The 25,631-nt window shown below is 45.1% G+C and overlaps 1 protein-coding gene across 1 annotated transcript; it reads left to right on the top strand.

Moving 5' to 3' along the window:
• Positions 1–386: 386 nt before the first annotated feature.
• e2f6 (E2F transcription factor 6) lies at positions 387–22,234 on the top strand. The gene is made up of 8 exons (XM_088907221.1): positions 387–825; positions 7,445–7,515; positions 11,696–11,745; positions 12,426–12,639; positions 13,542–13,700; positions 17,783–17,897; positions 18,679–18,829; positions 21,609–22,234. Exons 1-8 carry the CDS (start codon positions 508–510, stop codon positions 21,668–21,670), a joined length of 1,140 nt encoding a protein of 379 aa, XP_088763347.1. The 5' UTR covers positions 387–507; the 3' UTR covers positions 21,671–22,234.
• The last annotated feature ends 3,397 nt before the right edge of the window (positions 22,235–25,631 follow it).

The following is a 25,631-nucleotide window of genomic DNA, read 5'->3' on the forward strand; positions in this document are numbered from 1 at the left end:
TTTTTTTTTTTTGGGGGGGGGAGGAGGATAAAAACAATTGCATTTTTCAAATACTGCCCGGAGTGAGTGGTGGTGGTGGTGGGGGGGGAACAAATAAGGACAGATGCATCGGTGGTGCTGAAGGAAAACAAAAACGATGGCAAAGGTATCGCGTTTGTTTTCAACCGCGCACAGCTGAGGTGTCAGACGCCCCCCCGGCTCCTGCGCTTGGATGTTTAAATTAAGCCCTAACAGCGCCGCGGAAACGGTGAAGTGACCCAACTCCGCCAGGCGGCCAGCAAGCGAGTAGGTGGGGGCAGTAAGGCTGCCAGCCCCCCCTCACTCCCCGCCCCGCTGTGAGTTTGCCCTTCCGCGCCGCCAGACTGAGCCCCGGCTGAGACACGTGTTTTGCTGCGGTTCCGGTGTGCAGCTCTGCTTACTTCAGCGGCCATTGGGAGTAGAGCGGGGGAGGCAGCTGTCTCGTCTCGTTTCGTTTCGTTGTGCTGTGTGTGTGGCTCCCCGGCCGCGATGGTGCAGTGCGTGGTCCAGGGGTGCCCCAACAAAACCTACCCCAAGGCCGGGTTTGCCAACCGGCCGCGCAAGCGCTTCTTCAGCTTCCCGAGAGACCAGGCCCGGGTGAAAGTGTGGCTCGCCGCCCTGAGGGAGACGGAGCGGGTGCTGTCCGACCACCACCGCATCTGCGAGGACCACTTCCTCAAGCACCACATCACCCCGTTAGGGGTCACGAAGGACGCCATCCCCATCATGCCGCCCTACCTGGACGGGCCGCTGGCCTCGAGTGCGGGGACGGAGCTCGGCGAGTTTGCTGGTGACGCGGAGATCGAGGTAGGCGCGCTTGGTCGGCGCAAGGTTTTGGAGACGTGATCAACCCGAGGGATATTTATTAGATTTTTACACTGTATTTAAAATATTTTGTCATGTTTACACTTGACACTTAATAATAATAATAATAATAATAAACTTTATTTTATATAGCGCATTTAAAGGTGGCCTCTCAAAGCGCTTTACAGGATGAGTTTTAGTTTTAACTAGTTTTAATATACACTTTTAACATAGCGCTATAATGTTTTTATGATTTGTGTACGGCAAAATGTACCAGCTCTTGTAACATGCTCTGTATGTGACATGGGAAAATGTCTTTTTCTTTAATACATTTTTTGGAGTTCCTTACTTCTGACTACCTAGACCCGCGGTGCTGAGCCCGCAGTCACACCGGAGTTTGTTTCTATTGGTCGGCTGCACAGATGCTGCCACAAAGTGAGATGGATCTGAATACCGGAAATACAAGCGCGGTGAAAACAAACGCTTTTCTACAGCGCAATTCACAAATTGCTCCTAGCGTAAAAGACCTGGTTCACAAATATTACACGTTTTGCGTAGGCGCTTCTTTTAGGTAAGATGCGCTGTTTTTTTTTTTACAAGGCAGCGAGCAACACCCTTGGTCCGTTACAGAAGCTCAACAACCCCTTTTGTACCTGATTTCTTGTGTTTTGCATCGCAGAACTCGTTCATTGCAGAGATTCTGATTTGTGGACTTGGAAACTCTTCTGCCTCATGTTTTTTTTTGGCTTTAGTTGTGCTGTTTGGACCCTTTTAAAACGGATTGCAGTCATGTTTTTAGCCCCTTGGAATTTGGATGGGGCTAAAAATGCAAAAGCCTTCTAATTAGTTTTTCAGTGAAGTGGAGGAGCTCATCTGAAACTTCAGCTGCTTGTAAGGGGTGTGTCTGTAGTATAATTCTCACCCATGTGCTGTATGTCTGCTTTCATTTCATTGCCAACAACGACTGCTGCACGTTGTGCATTTGATAAATAAACTTTGGTTTGATTTGCCAATATTAAGCTGCACTGTTTGTAAGCAAACCGAGGAGTCCACAAAGGTTAATGTTTGGTTTACGGCAACAGTACACCAATATAGTGATATAGGAACAAGTAATAGGTTTATTCCATGCTGAAAAAAAGAAGAAAGAGAACACAACGTTTCGGCCGTGGAGGCTCCACGGCCGAAACGTTGTGTTCTCTTTCTTCTTTTTTTCAGCATGGAATAAACCTATTACTTGTTCCTTTGCAGCCTACGCATGCTGACGCAGCTACCCACCTGAATATAGTGATATTCCTGAAACCGAGCACAGAGAGCGGTAAAAAGTTAGAATTTAAATTATTGGTCTTCAGGAGCACAGGTGAGATTTACTTACAGCTTCAAACATTCAATAATGAAAACTCTCTTGAATATGTATGCTGTTTGTCAGTTCATATGCTTCACTGTTTATTATATTCTCAAATGAGGATATTGTGATCTGTAAACCTCATGACCACATACTTTAGATGCAGAGCACGCAGTTAATTTCACTTTCATTTCAGTTAATTAAATAGGTGGTTATTTTAATTGGACAGTAGGAAATCTCATTGCAGTTCAGCTTATTTGTGATATGCACAACTGCAATGCTTATTTGCATGTGTGCTCCAATACAGAGAAATTAAGGGAACACCAAACTACAGCAGCAACAACAAAGTTAGTTAACACACAACTTAAATAAAAGTCAGCACAAGAAGTGTGCAGAGTAGAGGTGGAATTGAATAACTTGACAGCTTGCAGGAAGAAGCTGTCTCTGAATCTGGAAGTTCGTGCCTTTATGCTCATATTGCTTACCATAAGATAACATCACTTTATTAACCCTTTACAATTTCTTGCATTAGGAGTTTGTCTTTTCACATACCCCAGCTTGCTCTCCATGAGACACACAGACAGGGAGAGAAGCCTGGGGTCAGAGCGCAGGGTCAGCCATTGTACAGCGCTCCTGGAGCAGTTGGGGTTGAGGGCCTTGCTCAGGGGCCCAACGGAGTAGGATTACTCTGCCGGCTGCGGGATTTGAACCGGCAACCTTCCAGCCACAGGCACAGATCCTCAGCCACAGAGCCACCACTCCGCCCCAAGGGCAGGGGAGAGGAAAGTGAGAAAATGACTGGTGTCCTTAGCGACACGTCCAGCCTTCCTGAGACAGCGAGATGTAAAAATGTCCACAGTAGAGGGGAGCTGTACTCCAGTGATGGACGGGGCTGACCTGATCACCCCCTGTAACACCTTCCGGTCAGACAATGAGCTGCTGCCAAACCACACTGTAATCCCACAGGGGAGCACAGCGCGCCTGTAAAACAGAGCACATTTTTTTTCAACTGAGGAAGTAGAGACGCTGTTACACCATTTTTGTAGCTCCAGGTACATGCTGGGACCATGTAAAATCGTTAGTAATGAAGGTACCCAGGAACTTGAAGCTGCTAACCATCTCTACAGCCACCTCATTGATGTGAATAGGGGTGTGGTCCCCAAACTGCTTTCTAAAATCCCTGACCAGCTCTTTGGTTTTGCTGACGTTGAGAGAGAGATTATTGTCAAAGCGCCACTCCACCAGGCTCCTGACCTCATCTCATCCCTGTAGGAAATTTCACCATTACTATTGATTTGGTCAATGATAGTATCGTCAGCTTGCTTGTAGGTGGAGTTGGTGCTGCGTCTGGCCACATGATCGTGGGTAAACAAGGAAAACAGCAGGGGGCTAAGCACATAGCCCTGAGGGGCACCTATATTGATGGTCAGAGTGAAAGAAAGCTTTCCATCCACCCTCACGGCCTGTGGTCAGGAATTCCAAAATCCAGCTGCAAAGAGAGGTGCTGATACCCAGATCATTGAATTTGCTGACTAGTCTGGATGGAATTACAGTGTTAAAGGTGGAGGTGTAATCAGTGAGTAGCATTGTAACATATGTGTCTTTTTCATCCAAATGACCCAAGGCAGTGTGAATTGCCCGGGATATAACGTTGTCAGTTGACCTGTTGTTATGCAAACTGCAGGGGGTCTAAACACTCAGGTACCATGGAGTTAATATACCTCAAGACCGGCCTTTCAGAGCATTTCATTCCAGTAGCTGTGAGAGCTACCAGTCTGTAATCATTAAAAAAGGCCCCCGTATTTTTCTGTCATGGTGAGAATCATATCTAGTGGCATATTCTGCCAACAGTGTCAAGAAATGTACCGCACTCTATTAAAGACTAGTGATGTGTGGATGTGGGGTATTGAAGGAAAATGAATGCAAAGCTTCAAGGCTAAGAGAATTGCTTTGGGAGGTACAATTTAAGTACGGTCTCTGATCTGCACAGTTGATCAATTACCTGCAGTTGATTAATAAACTGAAGTGTGTATAAAATATTGCTTTGGCAAAACTGATTTAGTTTAGTTTATAATCTGAAGCTGAGGAGGTTCCTGTCACTGCTATTTGAATTTCCTTAATGTGCCTTGTAAACTAATCATAATTATTCATATCCAGGGCAAATAGTTTCTTACTGCCGGTGATCACAATCAAGAACCATATGTTTTCAAAACGTCTGCCCTGTTTCCACTTGATTTTTTTTTAATAAGATACTGTTGGTCAAAGACACGTTCACTGTCTTGAACAGGCTAGGTTAGTATTTTGCCCTTAATCACAAGTAATATAGAGAAGGTTGGCATGGGTGAGAGAGTTTAGCATAAAATGCTGAATTATAAAATCGCACAGAATTATAAAACAAAAACACCACTATCCAAGATTAAATTCTTCTTACCCAGTCAAAAGTTGTTCTGATGAGTATGTTGGTATTTTTGTAACATCTGGACTGTGCTGAAGGCTTTTGCAAGCTAATATATCCAATAATAGTCCAGCTATATAATAGACTATAATGTTACTTTAATTTTGTTGGGGAAAAATATTATCCATTGAGGGACCTTCTGTTGAGTGGTTAGAAATTATTTTATTTTAAGACAAACGGAAACATTCAGGAGACTCTGACAATAAACTATCCCATCTTAAAGGCACTGGAATACAAATGACAGCATATCTTCCACTGTCAATATTCGTAGTTTATTTAATATCGCAGCCGCCCGTGAGACCGGCAGATCTGATAGGGAATCGAACCCAGATTGCGGTCTTCCAAGACAAGTGCATTACTCCATTGTCAGAAGGTCCAGACCCAGTGGCAAGGCAAATACTCAGAATTAACCCCTGTCTACTTTAGGGTCCGTTACAATATAAGGTGTAGGAGGTAAACTAGTTTTGATCTCTTCCACAAATTCTGTTCTTTAGGGCGTTTTGGGGAATGTGCAAAAAAAATGTTTGCAAAAATGTGCAAACTGGTGACTTGGTGTTTTTTTTTAGTTAATATGACATGAATACAAGCTCCACAGACCCCTTTCTCTGGCTTTTCCCCATGGGCAGAAGTGCTGAAGTAAGCAGGAGCTACAGCACTTGATGAATTGCAGCTCTGCCCCAGTTCCGCACAGCACCCAGGGAGCGTCACACTGAGGCACCTGGAAAGCCTTGGCTGTAAAAACACTTTTTTTTTCCCCTGTACCTGTAAAAAAAAAAAATTAAATTAAAGAACCAAGCTTGTATTACCATTTTCCCTTTATATCTTTTTAAACGTACCTGCGAAACTGAACAGCTCAGAACGCATACCCAAACGTGGCGCTTTCACCTGATTTATTCACTGAGTAAGTGTGAATACTCTTTACAGGTCCACTGTAGAAGCTGCTCCCCACAGACGTGGAGCCAGAAAAGCAGTAATACTGCATCCTTAAACAGCGAGACTGTCGGCTCTTTCTCCAGCCGCTCGAAATGACAGATACCCGGGCGTTTCAAGGACAGAGTTCTGCACGAGGGACAAGGTGACCACTAGGGCTCTTTGCTGTTTTTCACCACCCTCAGTGCCCAGTTTGAGAGATCTAGTGTGACAACAGCTGTTAACGTGAGCTGATCTGCCGGTCGTGTTTTTAACAGATCCGTATTCTGCCAGGCTGACCAGAGATCAAGAAACCTGTCACTTCAGATTCTCTGTTTCCTTCTGCTGAGCTTTAGTGCTGTGGAGGCAGGGCCGTATACAATTTTTCATTTCCACAAGCCGGTTATTTCGGTCAGAAGCACCACTTGACATAGCGGAGTCAAAAATTTAGATCTGCGGCCGTTTTGGGTGTTTTCACCCTGGAATGTTATAGAAACTAATAAAGCTCTTACCCTGTTGGGTGAGACTTGTCACGTGCGGTCCAGAAACAACGCTGCCAAATCACATTTATTACCTTAACCAAATTAAAAATGAAAGGGGGTTACAAGAATTCTTATTATCCAGGTTGTTGATTTCTGTTTATATGATTTATTTCTAAAATATTGGATAAAGGACATTTGACGATGGGGCGTATAGGTGTGACAGTGCAAATTGCCCAAAGGAATGTATGTAACTGTGAGACCACAATCTGTGCATGTACTGTGGTGATGTCAGTATTCGCAAATGTGTCCTTGCGTGAAGTCTGCAGCATTAAGAGATGGGCAGAAAGAGATTAGGAAGATGTGGATACTGTGCTGTGCATATTGTAGCGCTCTGGGGTTCACGTGGGTATGCGCCCTCGCCGCTGCCGCCTCAGGTCGGCCCCTCCCCCCCACCGCTGGGGACTCGAACCCGGGCCTCCGGCATCACTCAACAGGGACCCAGCCAGTTGAGCTAAAGGGAGATCTCCCCTCAGCCCGACGGCTGCGGTCCCTGCTAGTCACAGGGAAGGGCGGTGACGTCACTGCGCTGGTGAGCCGGCTCGCGCAACCTGCAATGTCGGCCGTATGCGTTACAGTATTATAAAGCTGATGTATAGTGCTTAGTGGGGAAACCCTTGGATTACATTGGCTATATTTTCCAAGTGTCGTGCTTATTTCTATTTTCAACTGTGCCATCGGAGGCATTTCCTCTAGTTATGGCCTTACAGAACTAGAGGCACCTGTTATGTTTTCTCTTTTGTGTTATGTTAACGCAAAAGTTACATGTAGAGTGTTAAAGCGTCGTCTCGGTATTATGTTCCCTGTTGAAGCAGGCTGTCGGTGGACTGGGCCGATGGCGTTGTGGGAGCATGCAGCAATGTCCAGCACTCTTTCTACAGCGCGGACAGAACTTGAGGCTCTGGGTGGCTTTTATGGGGGCTTTTGGGCAAAACCAAATGTTTTTCCAAATGCCATACAGTGGCATACATGCAGTAGAGGAGTGTCAGGCTGTTGCTGTTGTATATTGATGCTGTGCCACTTTCTCCTTGTTTTTCAGTTTGGTAATGCAAATGAAGCCTCTTCCGAGGATACCTTTTTATTTTCTTCCAAGTATACAAGCAGGTAGATGGATCAAAGGGACAGTGGCATTCATTTTTGAAGTAATTCAAGTATGAAAATGCCATCCGAAATACGTTTTCTAATGCTGATGGGTGACGAATTTAAATGATCATTCTGATTAATTGACATATAGTGTTTGTAGACTAAGGGAAGGAAAAAGTACGTGGGAAAATACAATTGAAGGGGTCAAGAGGAAAATAAAGGATGATACTGTTGAACAACAGGAAGTCCTAAAGTGGTTAGGACTAAAGTGTAACTTTTTTTTTTATAAAACAGGAGGAGAACCGCAGTCATTGTTATAAGGAGCGGTCAGTCAACTGGGAGACCCCTCCAGAGGAAGCTCTTGAGTAAGTGTTTCTTCTTTCAGTGTTAGATAGATAGATAGATACTTTATTGATCCCGTGAGGGAAATTGCAGTGCAACAGCAGCTTAACACACACAACACAGCCACAGTGTAACGAATTATATAATAATAGTACAATACATACAATACAATACAAGAGTTACTCACAGTCCGGACGCACAAGAACAAACTAGAACAGAACAGTACACAGAAAATCGTATCACACTCATGAATATAAATATAGATGTAACTATAGATATAAATATAAATGTATTGCACAGGTCCCTGGCATATATTGCACAAAAAGTGGTTGTAAACGGGAAAAAGAAAAAGAAAGAGAACAGATGTAGCAGTAGATGTGTAGATGCGTTTAGTCCAGAAACAGGTCACTGTCGATGTTGCCTCTGCCAAGACGCAAGGTGGATGCGTTGTACAGTCTTATGGCAGACGGCAAGAATGACCTCCTGTAGCGCTCCCTGTCGCACCGTGGATGAATCAGTCTATTGCTGAACGTGCTCTTCATTCCTGCCAGCCTGTCAAAGAGGGGATGGGAGAAGTTGTCCATGATGGCCTCTAGTTTGGACCTCATTCTCCTCTCAGCCACTACCTCCAAGGAGTCCAGGTCAAACCCAATGACAGAGCTTGCTCTCCTGATGAGCTTGTTCAGCCTTTTGGAATCTACTGCTCTAATCCCAGAGCCCCAGCACACCACTGCGTAGAAAATGGCACTCGCTACCACCGACTGATAGAACATGTGTAGCATCTTACTACACACATTGAAGGACCTGAGCCTCCTCAAGAAGTAGAGTCGGCTCTGTCCCTTCTTATAGATGGCCTCGATGTTCTTAGACCATTCCAGTCTATCGTCGATGTGCACTCCCAGGTACTTGTACGAGTCCACCATCTCCACGCCACTCCCATGGATGTAGACAGGAGTAGGTTTGACCTTTTTCCTCCTGAAATCTACCACCAGTTCCTTTGTCTTCGTCACATTCAGTTCCAAGTGGTTCACCCCACACCACTCCACAAAGCTGCTGACCAGTCCTCTGTACTCCTCCTCCTGCTCACCCTTGATACATCCCACAATTGCAGAGTCATCTGAGAACTTCTGCAGGTGGCATGACTTTGAGTTGTACTTAAAGTCCGAAGTATAGAGGGTGAAGAGGAATGGAGAAAGAACTGTCCCTTGAGGTGCCCCTGTGTTACTCACTACCTGTTCAGACACACAGTTCTGAAGTCTCACAGACTGTGGTCTGCCTGTCAGGTAGTCAGTGATCCACGAGGTCGTGGAGGCATCGACTTGCATCTCCTCCAGCTTCCTCCTTAGAAGTAAGGGCTGGATGGTATTGAAGGCACTGGAGAAGTCGAAAAACATGATCCTTACAGTGTTGCCAGCCCTGTCCAGGTGTGAGTAGGCCCTTTGCAGCATGTAGATGATCGCATCCTCCACACCAACACTGGGCTGGTAGGCAAACTGTAGGGTGTCCAGTGATGAGCTGACCAGGGGTCTCAGGTGGGATAGGACCAGCCTCTCCAGTGTCTTCATGATGTGAGAAGTCAGTGCAACTGGTCTGTAGTCGTTGAGGACAGAGGGGCGCCCTTTCTTTGGTACCGGGACCAGGCATGATGTCTTCCAGAGCACCGGGACTCTTTCCAAGCGCAGGCTCAGGTTGAACAGTCGCTGGAGCACTCCGCTCAGCTGATCAGCACAGGCCCTCAGAACTCTGGGGCAGATGTTATCTGGTCCTGTGGCCTTACCCTCGTGCAGCCTCTTCAGCTCCTTCTTCACCTGGTCAGCTGTGATGGTCAGCCTGGCCTGGGGGATGGTGCTCATACTGCTTTCAGTGTTGGCGGAGAACACAGCAGCAAAAAATGTCAAAGGCAGTACCAGTGTCTGAAAATGTGTTTTTTTTTTAAGTCTAAGCACCATAACATAAAAAATAAGGTTTCAGATTTGTCAACTTTGAATAAATTATGTATTTGTGGAATAACAGTCCACATTCATCATTCATCAATAAATGAAATGTATTACTACAAAAATAAATACAAATTGTTTTTTATCTATTGATAAGGTCCAGAAAGTCCAATTTTGCTTTTGCGCTTGTGGTATGTATCGCTGAGAACTAAAGCTGTTATGAACTGATTATAAAGTACTCTCCGTATTTGTAATCGAGAACGAAATTTGATTTCTATTCAGGGGTTTAATCCCAAACACGAGTGAATTAAGTAGGACGAGATCCGCCGATATAGCTGTGGAAAACGGCGAGCGCTCCACCTACCGTCCAAACCTGACATTACACCGCCATGAACAACTGTTCAGGACAGCGGTGGCACGGTTTCGTGCAGTTTCACTTTAAAATTACGAAGTGGGCAGCAGTCAGTGTCGCGTTTGGAAAGCCACTCTTTGCCCTCGGTTGGATCCTTCACCGACACAATCGGATAAATACCCGAAAGTCGTGTAGATTGTCATCGCATTAGGAGCCGCTGACGCAGAACATCAACTTCCGCCCTGCAGGAGGAAGCGGCGGGGGGCGGGGGGTCTGTTGTGACAGGTTTGTCTGAGATCAGGCCCGGTGCTAGACCTGCCATAACAACAACAAAAAAGCAATAGCCGCTGAAACGCTTTGCTTTGATGCTATTCATGCCTGAAACCTTTCTAATGATTTTTTTTTTATGTTCCGACTAGAACTCACGCCCAATGAACTTCCCTGTTTTGTGTACTCAGCCCGTTCATTTTACAGCGCTGCGAGTCGGAGTCGCAATAACCGATACTGACACGACCAATGACACCTCGGAGTGCGACTGTCGTGGTTATATTATGATATGTGAATGTGTGTGTGCGGTCATCTACCCTATGCTATCAGTAAGCCCTCTTGCTGCCAGGTTTATGTAGGACTCTTTGATGCTGGGCTGCCTTATAAAATTAACCCCGAGCAGAAAACATTTAACGTGGAACTTGATTCAAGGCTTTGATAAATGACTGTTGTACAATTGTGGTAACGCACCAAAGTAAAACTATAGTCTGGTTATTGTTGTGGCTTTTTAATTTTTTTTTCCACTTTAAAGTAACTTAAATCTGTTCGTCTTTTGCTAATGCCGCCATCCTTAAATTGTATACTTTCTCCGATAGCATTAGAGATTCTCACCGATAGAGACGCCAATAAGAGAGCCTACGATTTCAGCTAACCTATATATTTAATAGCATGATCATATGTGAAATCTGAGCGATTGCATGAAAAATAAAGCATTCCCAGCTTGCAGAGATGAAATGTTTCAGTTTATATGCTGATTTCATTTGGTTCATTTGGCACACAGCCTTTACATTTTGCATAGGATGGTCAGAACACAGGTGTTTTGGTCTGTGATTTTTAATAGTCTTCAGCCTTTTTCTCTCATCACGTCATCATCATCATCATGCAGAGGTTTCACTGTCGTTTTGCACATTACCTTCCTCAAGGAGTTTTGGAAATATTTGTCAGAATAAACACCCTACTTGTTCTTTTATAACTGTGTTGGACTCCTAGCCTGTTCACTGCAAAACCTGTGTGAATCTGTATTTCTACAGCCAGACATTATGATCTCACACAGAAATCAAACCCTGACACATAACAACTCTTTACAAGTCCTCGAGTTACTTCCCAAATTGTTTCATTTGTCATCTTGATTTTTAAAATAATATGTATCCTCCTTTAAGATGCATCAACAGATTTAATAAAGTAGGAAAACCTTCTGCACTCATCGTCTGTGAATAGATGCGTAACTTTTTATTCCACAACCATATAATTCAGGGTAGCACCCTTTCCAGGAATCCCACAGCCCACTCCCTCCCAGCTCAGAAATGTGTGTTGTGTGAGCTGACGGGATTGGTTTTGCCCAGGATCTGGGCGAAGTTGGCTCAACGTGACTCATGCCCAGTGATGGGCTTGGGCATGGAAGAGCTGCCTTCTTCTTTGACGCTTGCCATCTGTGTGTGTCACGAGCCGAGGGGCTGCACGGCCATTAGAGTTTCAATTCATGACAAAACCACGACATCTCAAAGACGGGGCCTCCTCCGACTTCAGACTTTGACTTGATGTTTTTTTTTAAAAGTTGATTTCTAGAAGAACCTATAAATTCTTCTCAAGCATGCATGTAAATTAAAAGTTATTTGTTGTTGTTTTTTTTTCTCCCTGAACAAATCGCAGACGTTCAGCAATGGATGAAGAGGGGCTGGCAAGGAGTCCCACAATAAAAGGTACACGTCAAATTTTTTTGCCATGTTGCCGTGATCTTGTCTTGGCTTCTGCACACAAACACAGTGCCAGTCAAAGTTATTGGGGCATCTGGGTGATCGTGCTGTAACACAAAGAATTCGGCATACTCCTGAGCGCGTATGGCCAAGCGCGTGCCGGCATTACATTAAAGTCACATCAACAGAAATCCTCCTTGGAAGTTGTTAGCAATCACTGCTAACACAAGTTGTTGATTAGCGTTGCAGCACCTGTCAAATTGCTTTTACTCATTCCTCCTCCTGATACACAAATGAACTTCTCTCTAATAAGGCAGCAGCATGACACCTTGGACATATATGGAGGAAGACAGGACTGACTGCTGGCTTCTGAAGTACATTAGGCCTGGCCTCTTGTTGGGCAGATCTTGTTCTTATTCCGATCCCTACGTCACAGCCCTGGGGCCCTGGATTCAGTTTCTGGGGAGCTATCTGTGTGGAGTTTGCATGTTCTGCCTGGGTTTGTGTGCGTTTTCACCAGGTCGCTGAAAAACGACAGACGTACGTGAAATTGTTGCATCAATCTGAAAGTCCTCAATTACACTTTCCAGAATTTCGGGGTTTTGTTTTCCGCGGTTCGGTCCGTCGGCCCGGCTCGACTGAGGTCACACCCGGGTGTGCGTTTGCACCGCTGCGTCTCTTTTCAGAAGAAAAGATGGGACGCGTCCGTTGCGATGTCTCCCTGGTCTACCTCACCAAGAAGTTCATGGACCTGATCCGGACGGCTCCGGATGGCATCCTGGATTTGAACAACGTGGCGCGGACCTTGGGAGTGCGCAAGAGGCGCGTTTACGACATCACCAATGTGCTAGACGGCATTCAGCTCATTCAGAAACACACCAAGAACCAGATTCAGTGGGTGTAAGTGCTTCACTGTCGGATGTTTTTTCTACCCCAAATCAAATACCGTAATCCAGGAATGTGCCTTAATGACACACATGAACTATCAATACTAAATAAAATTTGTGATTGTATGGATGATGCAATGCTATTGCTTAACTCCTTATTGCAGGCTCTCTCTCTCTCTGAGAGTGGTTTTCTTCCCCTGTCAATCATGTTGTCAGGGTCTTCATTGACTTGGCAGGACTTTGGTGCCAGAGCTCCACACAAAATCAGTCTTTTGGGGGGAGTTTCTGCAATAATAATAATAATCCCAAACACTTATATAGCTCTTTACAGGTAATGGGGATCCCCTCCACCACCACCAATGTGCAGCATCCACCTGGGTGATGCGACGGCAGCCATAGTGCACCAGTACTCTCACCACACACCAGCTCTCAGTGGGGAGGAGAGCAGAGGGATGAAGCCAGTTGATTATTAGGAGGCCATGATTGGTAAAGGCCAGGGGGAAATTTGGCCAGGACACCGGGGTTACACCCCTACTCTTTTAGAGAAACGCCCTGGGATTTTTATCCCCCACAGAGAGTCAGGACCTCAGTTTTATGTCTCATCCAAAGGACGGCGCCTGTTTACAGTATAGTGTCCCCGGAACTATACTGGGGCATTAGGACCCACACAGACCGCAGGGTGATCGCTCCCTACTGGCCCCACTAACACCTCTTAAAGCAGCAACCATAGTTTTTCCCAGGAGGTCTCCCATCCAGGTACTGACCAGGCTCACACCTGCTGAGCTCCAGTGGGGCTGCCAGTTGTGAGCTGCAGGGTGATGTGACCTCTAGCGTGTACAGTGCACTTGCGTTTGGTCTTGTTTCCCCATATCTCTGATGGACAGACCCGCTGATGTCCCTTTGCTTTTGTTGCAGGGGTTCAAACCTGATCTTTGGGGGACAAGGAGAAAAGAGGCAGCAGAAGCTGAAGGATGAGCTCCTGGATCTAGCAGTGATGGAAGAAGCACTGGATGAGCTCATTAAGGACTGTGCCCACCAGCTGTTTGAATTAACAGACCACAAAGAAAACGCAAGATATCCTTTTGTTAGTTTTTTGGTGGGGGGACACGGTGTGTGTGTGCACATTTTTAGGGTTGTGCCTGTTTCTCTAGGTAGAGGAATATAAGGTTACTGCATCACATTTCTATTTTTATGACTCCTCGGTCTTAAAATCACTTCATATTAAAGGCCTTTCGGACATCCTGGAGTGATGGGACGGGTTTTTTTCTAAGTGATGGACACTGACACTATGTTGGTCACCAGAGAAGAGGCTCCTCGCAGCCCCTGATTGTGAGCTCGGTGGGTGGGTTAGCACAGCGTGAGGTACTGCAAACAGGAGTAGGGTCACAGCAGTGGAAAGGGGACTGGAAAAAAGTGTTTTGCTATATGAAATCATTGGGATAATCACATTCTCCTGTGCCTTTCACCTACAGTAGTAGTAAAACCAGTACAGGCACCTCACTGTAACATGAGCTTAATGATGAAAGTTTGTTCACGAGTCCAGACCTCCTCTCTCCTGACTGTACCCCCTCTTTATAATAACACTGCTTTTACACGTGAGCATATTAAGTAAGTGATAGCTTGGCATTTTAACATCGCTGTCGGAACTGAAGCTCAGGAATACGTCTTCTTGTCAAACAATCATACGCACGTAAGCAAGACTTTCCTGTTATACCAGCCTTCGGGTCTCCTCCTCAGACTGCGGAAGGGCTATGACCAGCGCCAGTATTGGTGATCTTCCAGTGTTTCAGCTTTTTGGTTTTTAAAGGTTTACAGCAGTGATCAGAATTTTTAACAGAACCCAAGAAAGGTTACCAACAAAGCTGCTACAGAGATCCAGAGTCCATTTTTCAGGCTGTTCTTTAAACCGTTGTTGTTGTTGTTGCGGGATGTTGGGACCTACGAGACTATCGTCGCAGCCACGCGGGTGCAGTGTGGAGGAGTAGGGGTGGTCAGGGCTCTGGGCTCGGATCTGCACGCTTCTAGTGCCCGCTGGGGCACTGCAGGGTGCGTGGTGTTATTGTTAGACCATTCACACAACTCTTGAAACACACACTCAACGTGATATTGACTGGCAAATTGTTGATGTAGCCCCTACCGATAAAAAGGGCGGCAAAATAAAATGGGTTTCAATTCCATTGATTGTGAGATTATGGAAAGAGTAATTGGAGCTCTACATAGCAATAGTATTCTAGGGAATGGCAAATGGATAGGTCCTCCTTAACTAACTTTATAGTGTTCTTTGAACAAGCAGCAGCATCGTGCATGGTTTAAATTCTTGATTATACGTTAGATTTTCAGTAGGCTTTCGATAGTTTTTCATAACAGATAAATGTACAATTTGCAGGCTGTCAGCATTCGAGTGCAATAGTACAAGCCAATTGAGAATTATGGCTAATGGATAGAAAAAGATGTGCAAACAAGGCAAACGCTCAAACTGGGGTGATGTAATTAGTGGAGTACCAAAGTGTTCTCTGCTTTTCATTATTTATATCAGTGATCCAGACTGTGTACTGTGTAGTAGGCTAGTCAAGCTCACAGCCGAGACCAAAACAGAAGGATGAGCAAGCACGCAGAAGCTGCACAGCAGATCCAGAAGCTTGAAGAGAGTTCAAGACTGAGCAGACACCTGGCAGATGTGTACTGTAGACAAGTGCAGAGTGTTCCAGGCAGGCGGCAGAAATGAACTATAGCTATTAATAGGAAATGCCTCAAGAAGCGTCTTTTGAAAGAAGATTAGTTTTGTCAGTGAGTGACTACGATGACACACTTTAAATCTTCTAGACAGTTTGGTGAAGCGATAAAAATGTCAGACGTTGAGCTATGCAGTTAAAGCCCGGTGCAGTGGCTCTGTGGCTGAAGATCTGCGCTTGTGGCTGAAAGGTTCCTGGTTCGTATCCCGCAGCCGGCAGAGGAATCCTACTCTGTTGGGCCCCTGAGCAAGGCCCTCAACCCCATCTGCTCCAGGGGCGCTGTACAACGGCTGACCCTGCGCTCTGACCCCAAGCTTCTCTCCCTGTCTGTGTCTCTCATGGAGAGCAAGCTGGGGTCTGCGAAAAGACAAGTTCCTAATGCAAGAAATTGTATATGGCCGATAAACTGATCTTAAAAAAAAAAATCTTAAGTGTACAACACGCTGATTAAATGTCTTTTACTATACCATGTACACTTTTGGTCGCCATGTTACAAAAATGTTTTTACTACACTGTAAACAGTCTAGAGAAGAGCAGCCAAATACCTCCTACAGCAACAGATAAATCTTGAGCTGTACTGCGAAGAAATGTACTGCGTTTGACGGGCTAATAGAACTGAAAGAATTGAATTATTTTAGTCTTTAACAGGGAGGACTTTGAGGAGATCCATTTCATGTGTTCCGAATCCTCCCACTGGACACTTTCAGGGCAAGTGAAAGGCACATCTGAGAATACAAGGGTAAAACTACATGGACATGTACTGAATGGAAACTCGGAGCAGGAGGCCCTTCTGTGCTCTGAGGACTGTGGAACAATAGGCCAAGCGGCATATTATCTAAGACAGTATGCTGGCATTTTTCCAGAAAGCCTAGATGAGATCCTTAAACCCAATTATCTCCTAGCAACCAAACAAGCTGGCCACATTGCCTTCTCCCGTCTGTAAGCTTTCCTGTATTCTTCATTTAAGAAATGTTTGGGTTAAACCACCTGATTCTTAAATTTCTCCTAAAATGCCAAACAAGTTAAGTCATAACTGATCTGAGTAACGTGGCATTAAATGAAGCTTAAACCAGTGGGTTTTTGATGCTGGTATGTTGCACGGTTTCTGCTGACTTCCAAGATAATCAAAGAAAAATGAGAACACGATTACAAAAGCATTTTAGGTATTTCTCACTATGTTAGCATGCCCGTTATGTGGTGTGATGTAGATGCACTGTAGCCTTTTTCCCGGATGAAGGGGCTAGGCATGCTGCCATCTCAAAAACATTTTGTGTTGCAGAAGTTGTCTACTCACAAAAGGCGATATAATTTGCCACTAATTATTGGACCTTCTAACAGGTCAGGCCAATTGTTCGCTCACTCCTGAAACCCAAATCATTCTTCTTCATTACAGAAAATTTGCATTGCATTTGTTTTTTTTTAACAAACGTGTTGGTTAGAAACGCAGCCTTATAAAACGTTGTTTGAATATTCACCATATATCATTTCAATACTAATAATATTGAGATTTTTTTATTGTTGTAGTTTAGGTGGGTGTTCCTCACACTTGAAGAAGGCTCCGCAGCCAAAACATTGTGTTTTCTTTCCTCTTTTTTCAGCATGGAATAAACCTATTACTTGTTCCTTTTTTTTATTGTTGGAACAGTTCTGTGACATGTCATGATCCTTGGCTGGAAAATTGTTGGGAATGTATTTCAGGTAAAGCTGTACTAAGCGGGTACCTGAATAAATGCTGGGTGACCTCAGTTATTTTGGTCTCCAGATGGTGGCAGCAAAAGCCAGGTGAAGTCTTTCTCTTGGATTTAGCATCACTTGACAATTGTTTTACACAACTTGGTTTACAGAAAGCTTTCTAGAAGGGTGAGTGTTTCCTAAGATATTTTAAAAAAAGCAAGCAAAACATTTCTTGAATTCTGCTAGGCAGAATAAGCTGTTAAGAATGGAAAATTAGTTTGTTGTTAGTAGATTTAACTACAATAAATGCGGCAATAAACGCTACAATGAATGCAGAGTTTGAGTACACAGTGAGAACAGTCTTCACGTGAAAGACGGCTCTTCAGTTGGCAGTGCTTTAGAATCACTTTTTCTGTCACAAATTTTGCTTTTGAGAGCTGGCGATTTTGGTTTTGAGAGCTTTCAGTAAAAACCCACAATAAATGTCTCTTTGCTTTTCGCCCACTTGACTTAACGTGTTGGCTAATGCGAAGTTGGAGTTGCGCTGTTTAGTTGTTTTGTACTTGGCTGATTCATAATGTACCTTATTCAGAATTCCATGAATTAGGTGAACATTTGTACAGCTGTTTCATACTTTTGTTTCAGAAAGCCGTCTCTGTTGTGCAGACTGAGTTGTTGTCACAATGCAGCTCAGATCTTGGGCGCTGATATCGAGAAATGCGCGAGTGACTCTCCTTGACAATGCGGCACCTCAGCTTATGTGACCCACAGGGACATCCGCCAGATCCACGCCTTCCAGGAGCAGGTGGTCATAGCCATCAAGGCACCCGAAGAGACTAAGCTGGAGGTTCCTATGCCAAAGGAGGTGAGGCGCTTATTTCTCCTCAGAGCACGAGAGCGTGGCGCTGTCTTTAACATTCAACACCTTCCTCCATTCGTGAGGAATAACTCAAGAGTCTGTTGGGAGCTGTGAAGGTCAGAAGGCCTCCGTTTGAGAGCCTTGCTGCCAAGCCCAGTGAAGTTCTCTGGTTTTCCCACAACTCTTCAGTGCTTGCAGTATAAATGTTCGCCTTCTGCATGTGAAGAATATCAGCCCCCTGCAAGACACCCAAAGCTGAGCTAGCACGCAAGGCTGTGCTTGTACTGTACTGTACATGCTTCTGCACTTGGTTTTTCAGTTCTTAGTTGCAGGTTGACATCACACAGTCTAGCATGTGGTCCAGTTAAGTGTAAAGTGGTGACCTCAATGTATGTAGCTTGCGTTGCATTATTTAAATGAAAAAATGTGAGTGTTGGCCTACCTTTAAAAGCACATCTGAAATCTGACCTACAGTATTTATGCCCACAAGGCCAAGACTCTCCTTCCGTCTTTCATGTGACTCCGGGGAGATTAGGGGTAATCCATGAGATCTCTCTTTCAATAATCAAGACGTATCAAAGGTTCCAGCATAGCGGGTTCATATCCTGTGGCCACGTTTACAGCAGTGCATCCTGTAAAAGGTTCTCCTGGGATTAACACGCTTGTGCTGTATGTGGCTCCTTAAAAACAATTGCTTTAATTGAACCGCTTCTCCTCTGACGACGTGCAGAAGTGGGGGGGGGGGGAGAAACCGAGCCCAAGAACAGAACTTCTCTCGTGGTTCCAGGACGGCATCCAGATCCACCTCAAGGGCTCCAGAGGCCCGATCTCTGTGCTGCTGTGCGAGACGGACGGGCCGGAGGGAGATGCGGAGGAAGACAGCGGGTCCTTCTGCCCCCTGGAGGACAGCCGAGTTCACGTGGCGCCTCTGCTCAGAGGTAATGGGTCGGCCCCGGTCCGTTTTCACGGGCATGCAGAGCAGCGTGCACATTGATCCTGCTGGCACTTGAAAAACGGCATCTTCTCGTAGAGCCCAGCTTACACAGTGTGTTTTTTTCTGGTCTGGACTGCAATCGCTGTTTGGTAGCTGCATGATCGAGCGTGGGCTTTCCATGTAGCAGTCAGTGAAGGGCTTCAGTGAAACAGCCGGCCGCGGGCTGCTCTCTCTATACAAGAATGTCGGACCCAAACAGAGATGCCCTTTCTGTTCTAGTGAAACTGCACTGTTTCCAGCACTTTTCAGCACATAGGACATTGTGCAGTCTTTCCTCAACGTGTTAATGAAGAACCTGCTCCCTTCCTTCTTCTTCTGACCGCACGGATCTTAATAGGTGATGTATTCATGACGAATAGAAACGGGTGGGAACCGTGCCACATCAGACGGCTCCTTCAGTGAGTCAGAGTTTTTCCTTCTGCTAAAGTCCAGTTGGTTAGATTTTCAGCTGGAAATTCATAAATTAGCACAGCGTTCGTGCCAGTTCCAGACTGCATTCAGCTGTGGAAGAGTTAAAAAGCAAATCTTAAAAAAAAAGGTGCAGGTAGAAAATTTAAACCGGCAAACAGATCTGTTTATTTCAGAGGGTTTTTTTTTTGTGTGTGTGTGTGTGTGTGTGTTTGTGTGTGTGTGTCTGGAGCAAAGACCGGAAGACACAGGGGGGGTCACCCAAGACGGGGACTGAGAAGCAGGCCAGAGTGCAGACGAAAAGAGCGAGCAGATTAATTACTGGCAGCAGACAGCAATGCGTCCAGTGAAGTTTCCCATTTGTTTCTCTCTATGTTGTGAGCGTTGTGTGGCATATCGCCTTGAGTTAGGGGAAGCTTGAGAAGCGAAGTTTAAAAAAAACTTTTTTTAGGTCTTCCTCATGGGCTTGGAAAAAAAAACATTGTCTACCCCTGTGCTCCTTGGGTTCCTTATTGATAAAAAGAGCGTTATATAAAATAATTAAAGTGTCCGAATACGTGGGGGTAACATCAGCGCTAGTGATTAAGAGCCCTGTTTGAACATAAACCGGGAGTGGTACTAAGTTGATTGTGAGGCGGTCACTTTACAGTGATTGAGACTTCTTTTTTTTTTTTAGCAAGTGGTACTTTTCCTTAAGCAAAGAAAACTGGAGCAATCCTGGAAAAGCTGGACACGAGCCTCGAGCCTCGGGTGCTTCCTCCGCTTCACAGTCTGTAAAACATCGGACCCGAGCAGCGGAGCTCATGCACCCCTCTGTCTCGTGACAAAATTATAGAGCTGCTGCAGCAGCAGCTGTTATGCGGGTGTTGTTCACAGCCTTGAGGCGCAGCGAGTATCGAGACGTTCTGTAGGCGTGTCGCATGTTGGAGCGATCAATACGGAATGCAGGAGGTTTGCAAAACTCAGCTTCCCTCTGGAACGGTCACCTTTCTGTGGATTGTTGCGTCAGTGTGCGCCTTATTTTAGGGCTGGAAGTTCGCGTGCTGTTATATACTGGTGTGTTGCCAAGGTATTCACCCTCTCCCATTGGCGTTCTCCTTTGCTGGTTTGTAAATGATGTATACCCATTTTGCTGCATTTTTATTTTATTGAAAAGCGGAAACTGAACAGGTTTATGGGTGAAAGACCATGTAAAATTCTTAAATCGGGCTCTGTCGATAATGTAAATATTCACCCCCCTCAGCGATACTTGGTAGAACCATCTTCAGTTGCGGGTTACAGTTCTGAGTGTTTTTGGATAAGTCTCTAGCACCTTTGCATCCTAGGATGGTGCAGTTTTCACCCCTTGGTCTTTACAAGCCTGCTCGGGCTCTGTCAGGTTGGTTGGGGACTGTTCATATAGAGCAATGTTCATGTCTTTCCTCGAGTTTTAATTTTATTCACTCCCGATAGCATCAGTCTGTCTTTGAACCAAGTTATCCAGCACAGGGTTGTAGGGAGAAGCGGAGCTTATCCCGGCTAGCAACAGGTGCGAGGCTGGGTACACCCTGGACGGGACGTCAGTAGGTCGTTAGGCACACACGGAAACGGAGACACACTCACGCCAGGGCCCGATTACTCAGAAGCCAGTTAACCCGCCAGTATGACTTTGGACTGTGGGAGGAAACCAGAGCTACCGGAGGACACCCACAAGAACACAAAGAGAACATGCAAACTCCATGCAGACAGCACCCCAGGTCCAGAATTGAACCCAGTGCCCTGGCGCTGCAAGGTAGCAATACTAACCTCTGCACCACTGTGTCGGCCTCGTTTAGCGTTTTTGTTTTGGATTTTTCTCCTAGAAAAATCATGGATGTTAATATAAACTCTCTAAAAAATGGAGAGGAAGGAGAACTGCTCTCACTCCAGGTACTCGTATACTGCATGTAGGGAAAGAAACCAGCTTTACATCGGCTGGCCCTGAACAGAGCAGGTAAATAACCCCCTGCTCTTCCCACTCTCTCCTGTGCTTGTCTAGTCATTCATTTTTACAAGCCAGCTGAAACTACAGTGTGTTACTTTCCTGCGGGGCTCAGTATCATGAATTGTTCCTCCCGTCCGCTTCTGTGGCTTTGCACTTGTGGTGTGCGGCGTCGGCGTGTCAGAGTCAGCCGTGAAACTGAAACCTTGAAGGCCACAGCACAAAAAATCGCACGAATACAGTAACTGCAAAATCATTCAGCGTTAAGGGTTTCAGAGTGTCCGATTTTTTTTTTCCTTGTTCCAGCCACTAACTTCAGTGTGGGTTCAATGACCGACCTTGTTTTTCTTCTTAGATGAACCAACTGTTTCATCATCATCAGCTGCGAAGTCCCCGCGCTCGGAGAACGACGACTAGATGGCCTCGTCTTGGCTTTTGAGTGGCTCCTGCACTTTGTATGTGGTCCGGCGAAGAACTAGAAGGCAGTAATCATCGAGGATGTGTGACTGCGCTCGTTTCCAAGTGAGCGTGTGTAAAATAATCATGAGTGAAGTGAGCGAGTCGTTGAAACGGGGATTTTGTGTTCCTTCGAATCGGGTCGGATTTGAAAGACGGAAAAAGATCTCGCTGGGCTTTACAGCAGTCCTGTTTCTATTGCTCAACCATGAGCGCGTGATGTAATAATATTAAAGATTTATTTTTATGTCTGACTGTTGTAAGAAATATTTTGTAATAGACTTTCACTGCTGCTCTGAAATGTGAAGTTCCATTGGAGCTCTCCAGTGTAGTGGCAGGATCAGGGAAGCTTTTAATGTGTCTTTCGTTTACCTGTGTACATGATACATTTTCTCCAGGTAAGCAATCGTTCCAAAATCTAATTAGGTATTGAAATATGATATTAAGTAGCAGAACAACCAAATAGATTTGAGTTTATTTTGTGTTCTTTTTGTATATTGGATTTAATAAAATAAACTCAAGTGATATCAAGCATTCTGGTTTTATTTACTACTAAGTGCATTCTTCTGTCGTCTGTAATGTATGCTTTGAAGATTGAAATTTATTATTGTGTAGCATGGATGATTTTAATCTGGAAATGGTGAACACCTTTCTCTTTATGCTCACAGTGTACATTGAGAAGTGCATTTTCAACTAAAAGCATTAGGCATTATTTAACACAAAGAGACAGGCAAGTCTGATACAAGCTGTCCAGCCATATTGTTAAAGCCAGCACCCAGGCTTCTGTCCAGAAATGGCTGGCTGAGATCCTCAGGTCACTTGGTTAGCTTAGGCATGTAGAAAAACATCCTCATTCTCATTTTTAGCATTTCTTGTTTTTTCAAGTTTCTATATTATGAACTTTGCGCACTTGGCCCTATCTTTCTCATCTGTACATTACTGTGTACCGGCAGTAGCTCTAAGCCGATAGAGCTGCAGGGGTTGGTGATATTCAGTCCAGCCAAGCTCTCGCGTCTTCTTGTAATCAAGCCTTTAAACCCCTGTAAAGGTGCTAGGGTCCGCACAATTGTGGGTCTGAACGTCCAGAGGTGGTTACTGCATCCACCTGTTTTCTCATCACTTTATCCAGTGAGCTGGAGCCTGTCCCGGGAGTCCATGGGCACAAGGCAAGGCAGGGTACACCCTGGACGGGATGCCTGATGGGACCCTGGACAGAGCGAAGACACACGCGCGTGCGCACGCACGTATGCACACACTCACACTGGCCAGTTTTCCCAGAAGCCAGTTAACCTGCCAGTATGTCTTTGGACAGCGGGAGGAAACCGGAGCATCTGGAGGAAACCCACACAAACACAGGGAGAACAGACCAACTCCACACAGAGCACCCCTGTAGTTAATTCTTCTGTATTCTGAAGGCTTAGGTTGACTGAAAGAAATGCACTGTTGCAAGCCGCAGTCAGTTAGGACTATAGTAACTCATCAGCAAGCAGTAGTTAAAACTACAGTCTTGGCACAAAAAAGCCATGTGCTCCAGCTGACTACTGAACATGGAGACCTTACCAAGAGCTGTGATAACTGAAGAGTCAGGATACTTCTTTGAAGATGAACAATAAGGAAAACATTGTTAAACTGTGAGGCAAAAACAATCCAACAATGATCGTATTGTCACAGAGCTTTAAGATATTATGTTTTTGTTGAATGCTGTTCGGAGAAGAGTCGAGATGCTTTTCCCTCATGACGTAGGCTAATATTGGACAGGGTCTTGTGAGCTCAGCAGTAACACAGATGCACTTTGTGCACGGACACTCTATTGGAGTTCAGTCAATGGAAAAGAAGAGCAGCGGTTTCTGTAACAAGACGAATATTACTGATGTGAAAAGTAAAAATGCAAAGTTTGCAAAACATTAAATACCACTAATAATTCTGATGTGGTGCTATGTTTTAAGTGGTGCTGGCTAACTACACAACAGAGTGGTATCTTTTTCAAATGTTGCATGCATTTATCACTGTATAGCAAAGGTCATTATTGGTGGGTATTAAAAGAGTTGGATCTTTAAGCCTATTTCTAAGAAACGGTAACAGGTGTGAGCTCGGATTTATTCCATGCTGAAAAGAAACACAACGTTTTGGCTGTGGAGCCTTCTTCGGGTTCTTCTTTTCTTCTCTTTTCAGCAGGGAATAAACCTTTACTTGATTTTTTTTTGCAGCCTTCGCATGCAGACGCAGCTCCCTGCTTGAACTTCTGCAGGTGTGAGCTCGCCAATTAAGGCACTGCCTCTTGTTACAGGAGGGGTTGGAGGTGGCTGTGTGTTTACAGCATTTCATTCTGAGTCACTGAATACAGCTAGAAGCCAAAACCCAGATTGGGAAGAAAGGAAATAATGGTACATGTGTTGGAGTTGGCCTGCCGTTCCCCTGAGCTGAGCATTGTAATATATTTTCAGCTCGTCGCTGGCAAGAGTGGCATGGGCATGGAGGCCACTTTGAATTATGTGCTTTTCTTTTCTGTGCGCTTTCCCTTTGTCACAGTACAGTTCCCAGGGTCGGGTACTGAATAGGAAAGAAAAAAAACTTCAAATGGCTCCGAACGCAAGCAAGGTGACTCAGCCCGTCCCCAGCTGGAAGCAGAGACGAAGCGGGCTGTTCAGTGTGGAGTGAGTCATGGAGAGGAGCTCCGAATCGGGCACTCGGGACCAACTGTGCGCGCTACACACAGACACCGGGGTAGCGCTGACAGAATATTGAGTGTTTTCAGTTCCTAGTCCTTGTTCTCTGCCGTGCAGAGCAGCGGTTTCTGGGAAACTCTTTCAGAAAGCAGCAATGAGGACATTTGAAGTTTTGCTTTCTGATGTACAAAATCTCTTTGGGCTTTGCTGGAAAGGAGTGTGCAGGGTTCACAATACTTTCATGGGGATTTTCAGGGGTGTTTACCAAAATCAAATGTTCGTTTTATGCACAAGCCAGTCATTTCTGTAAAGCTCCTTTGTTAGGGGAAAAATATGCTTTATCAGTCAACTCGCCTAGAAAAGATTAATTATGCAGGATTGGATTCTTTTTGTAAGACAGTTATGTCATAAAATGGTGTTATCAGTTCAAAATAATTAAGTTGCAGCTGAAACCTGTTAAATATACACACCTGTATAAATTACTTCCCAAATCTGCTGTTTTTTCTTCTGAGGTGTTGAGCAAAGACTAAAATGATCCCACGATGTATTGAGATAGCAGTGCCCCAACCTAATTAAATTATGATACTTTCGAGACTCCCTCGCCATTCCTACAATCGCATTAAATCCACAAATTATTTCCTCAACCTGAGGGGGTGAGGACTGGTTTCACCCGAGAAAAGAAGGATTTTGATTTCATGGGACGAACGTGATCACAAGTCTGTTATACTTCTCTTTGTGAACGTAAAGACAGATCAGTACAGAAAAAAACCTTTCATTTCTACATCAATACACTGAAGGAAAACTTTTGCTAACCGTACACCCCTGCTGACAAAGAGATTTTCTTTGAACTATCAAGACGTCTTGAAGATCTAATGCTTCTTACATCGTAAGAAACGCAAAGACCAATCACGGCGACTAATCCTTTGTCCTGGAAGGTGCCATGTCCCGCGCTTGGCCCTTCATGTTAGCAGGCCACACAGATGAGCTCCTGGGGGGTGTTGTCTAGTGAATTCCCTCTTTAGCCGGACTGCAAGGATGAGCGGCACCAACCCGGTGTGGAAACTTTGAGCAGCCTGTCAGTGGAACCACGTCTGCTCCATAATCATCCTGCTCTGTGGAACCACAGGGACGGAGGCTGTTCCAATGACCCGTCACCTTCATTCCTAGTCTCCTGTTACCAAAATACGTGTACAGTTGGCACTGAACACATCACTCATTTTCCACGTCAGACACATTGATGCAGCAACATTCCCCAC

This window comes from Atractosteus spatula, chromosome 2 (assembly GCF_055471065.1).
Source record: "Atractosteus spatula isolate fAtrSpa1 chromosome 2, fAtrSpa1.hap1, whole genome shotgun sequence".
Taxonomy (NCBI): domain Eukaryota; kingdom Metazoa; phylum Chordata; class Actinopteri; order Semionotiformes; family Lepisosteidae; genus Atractosteus; species Atractosteus spatula.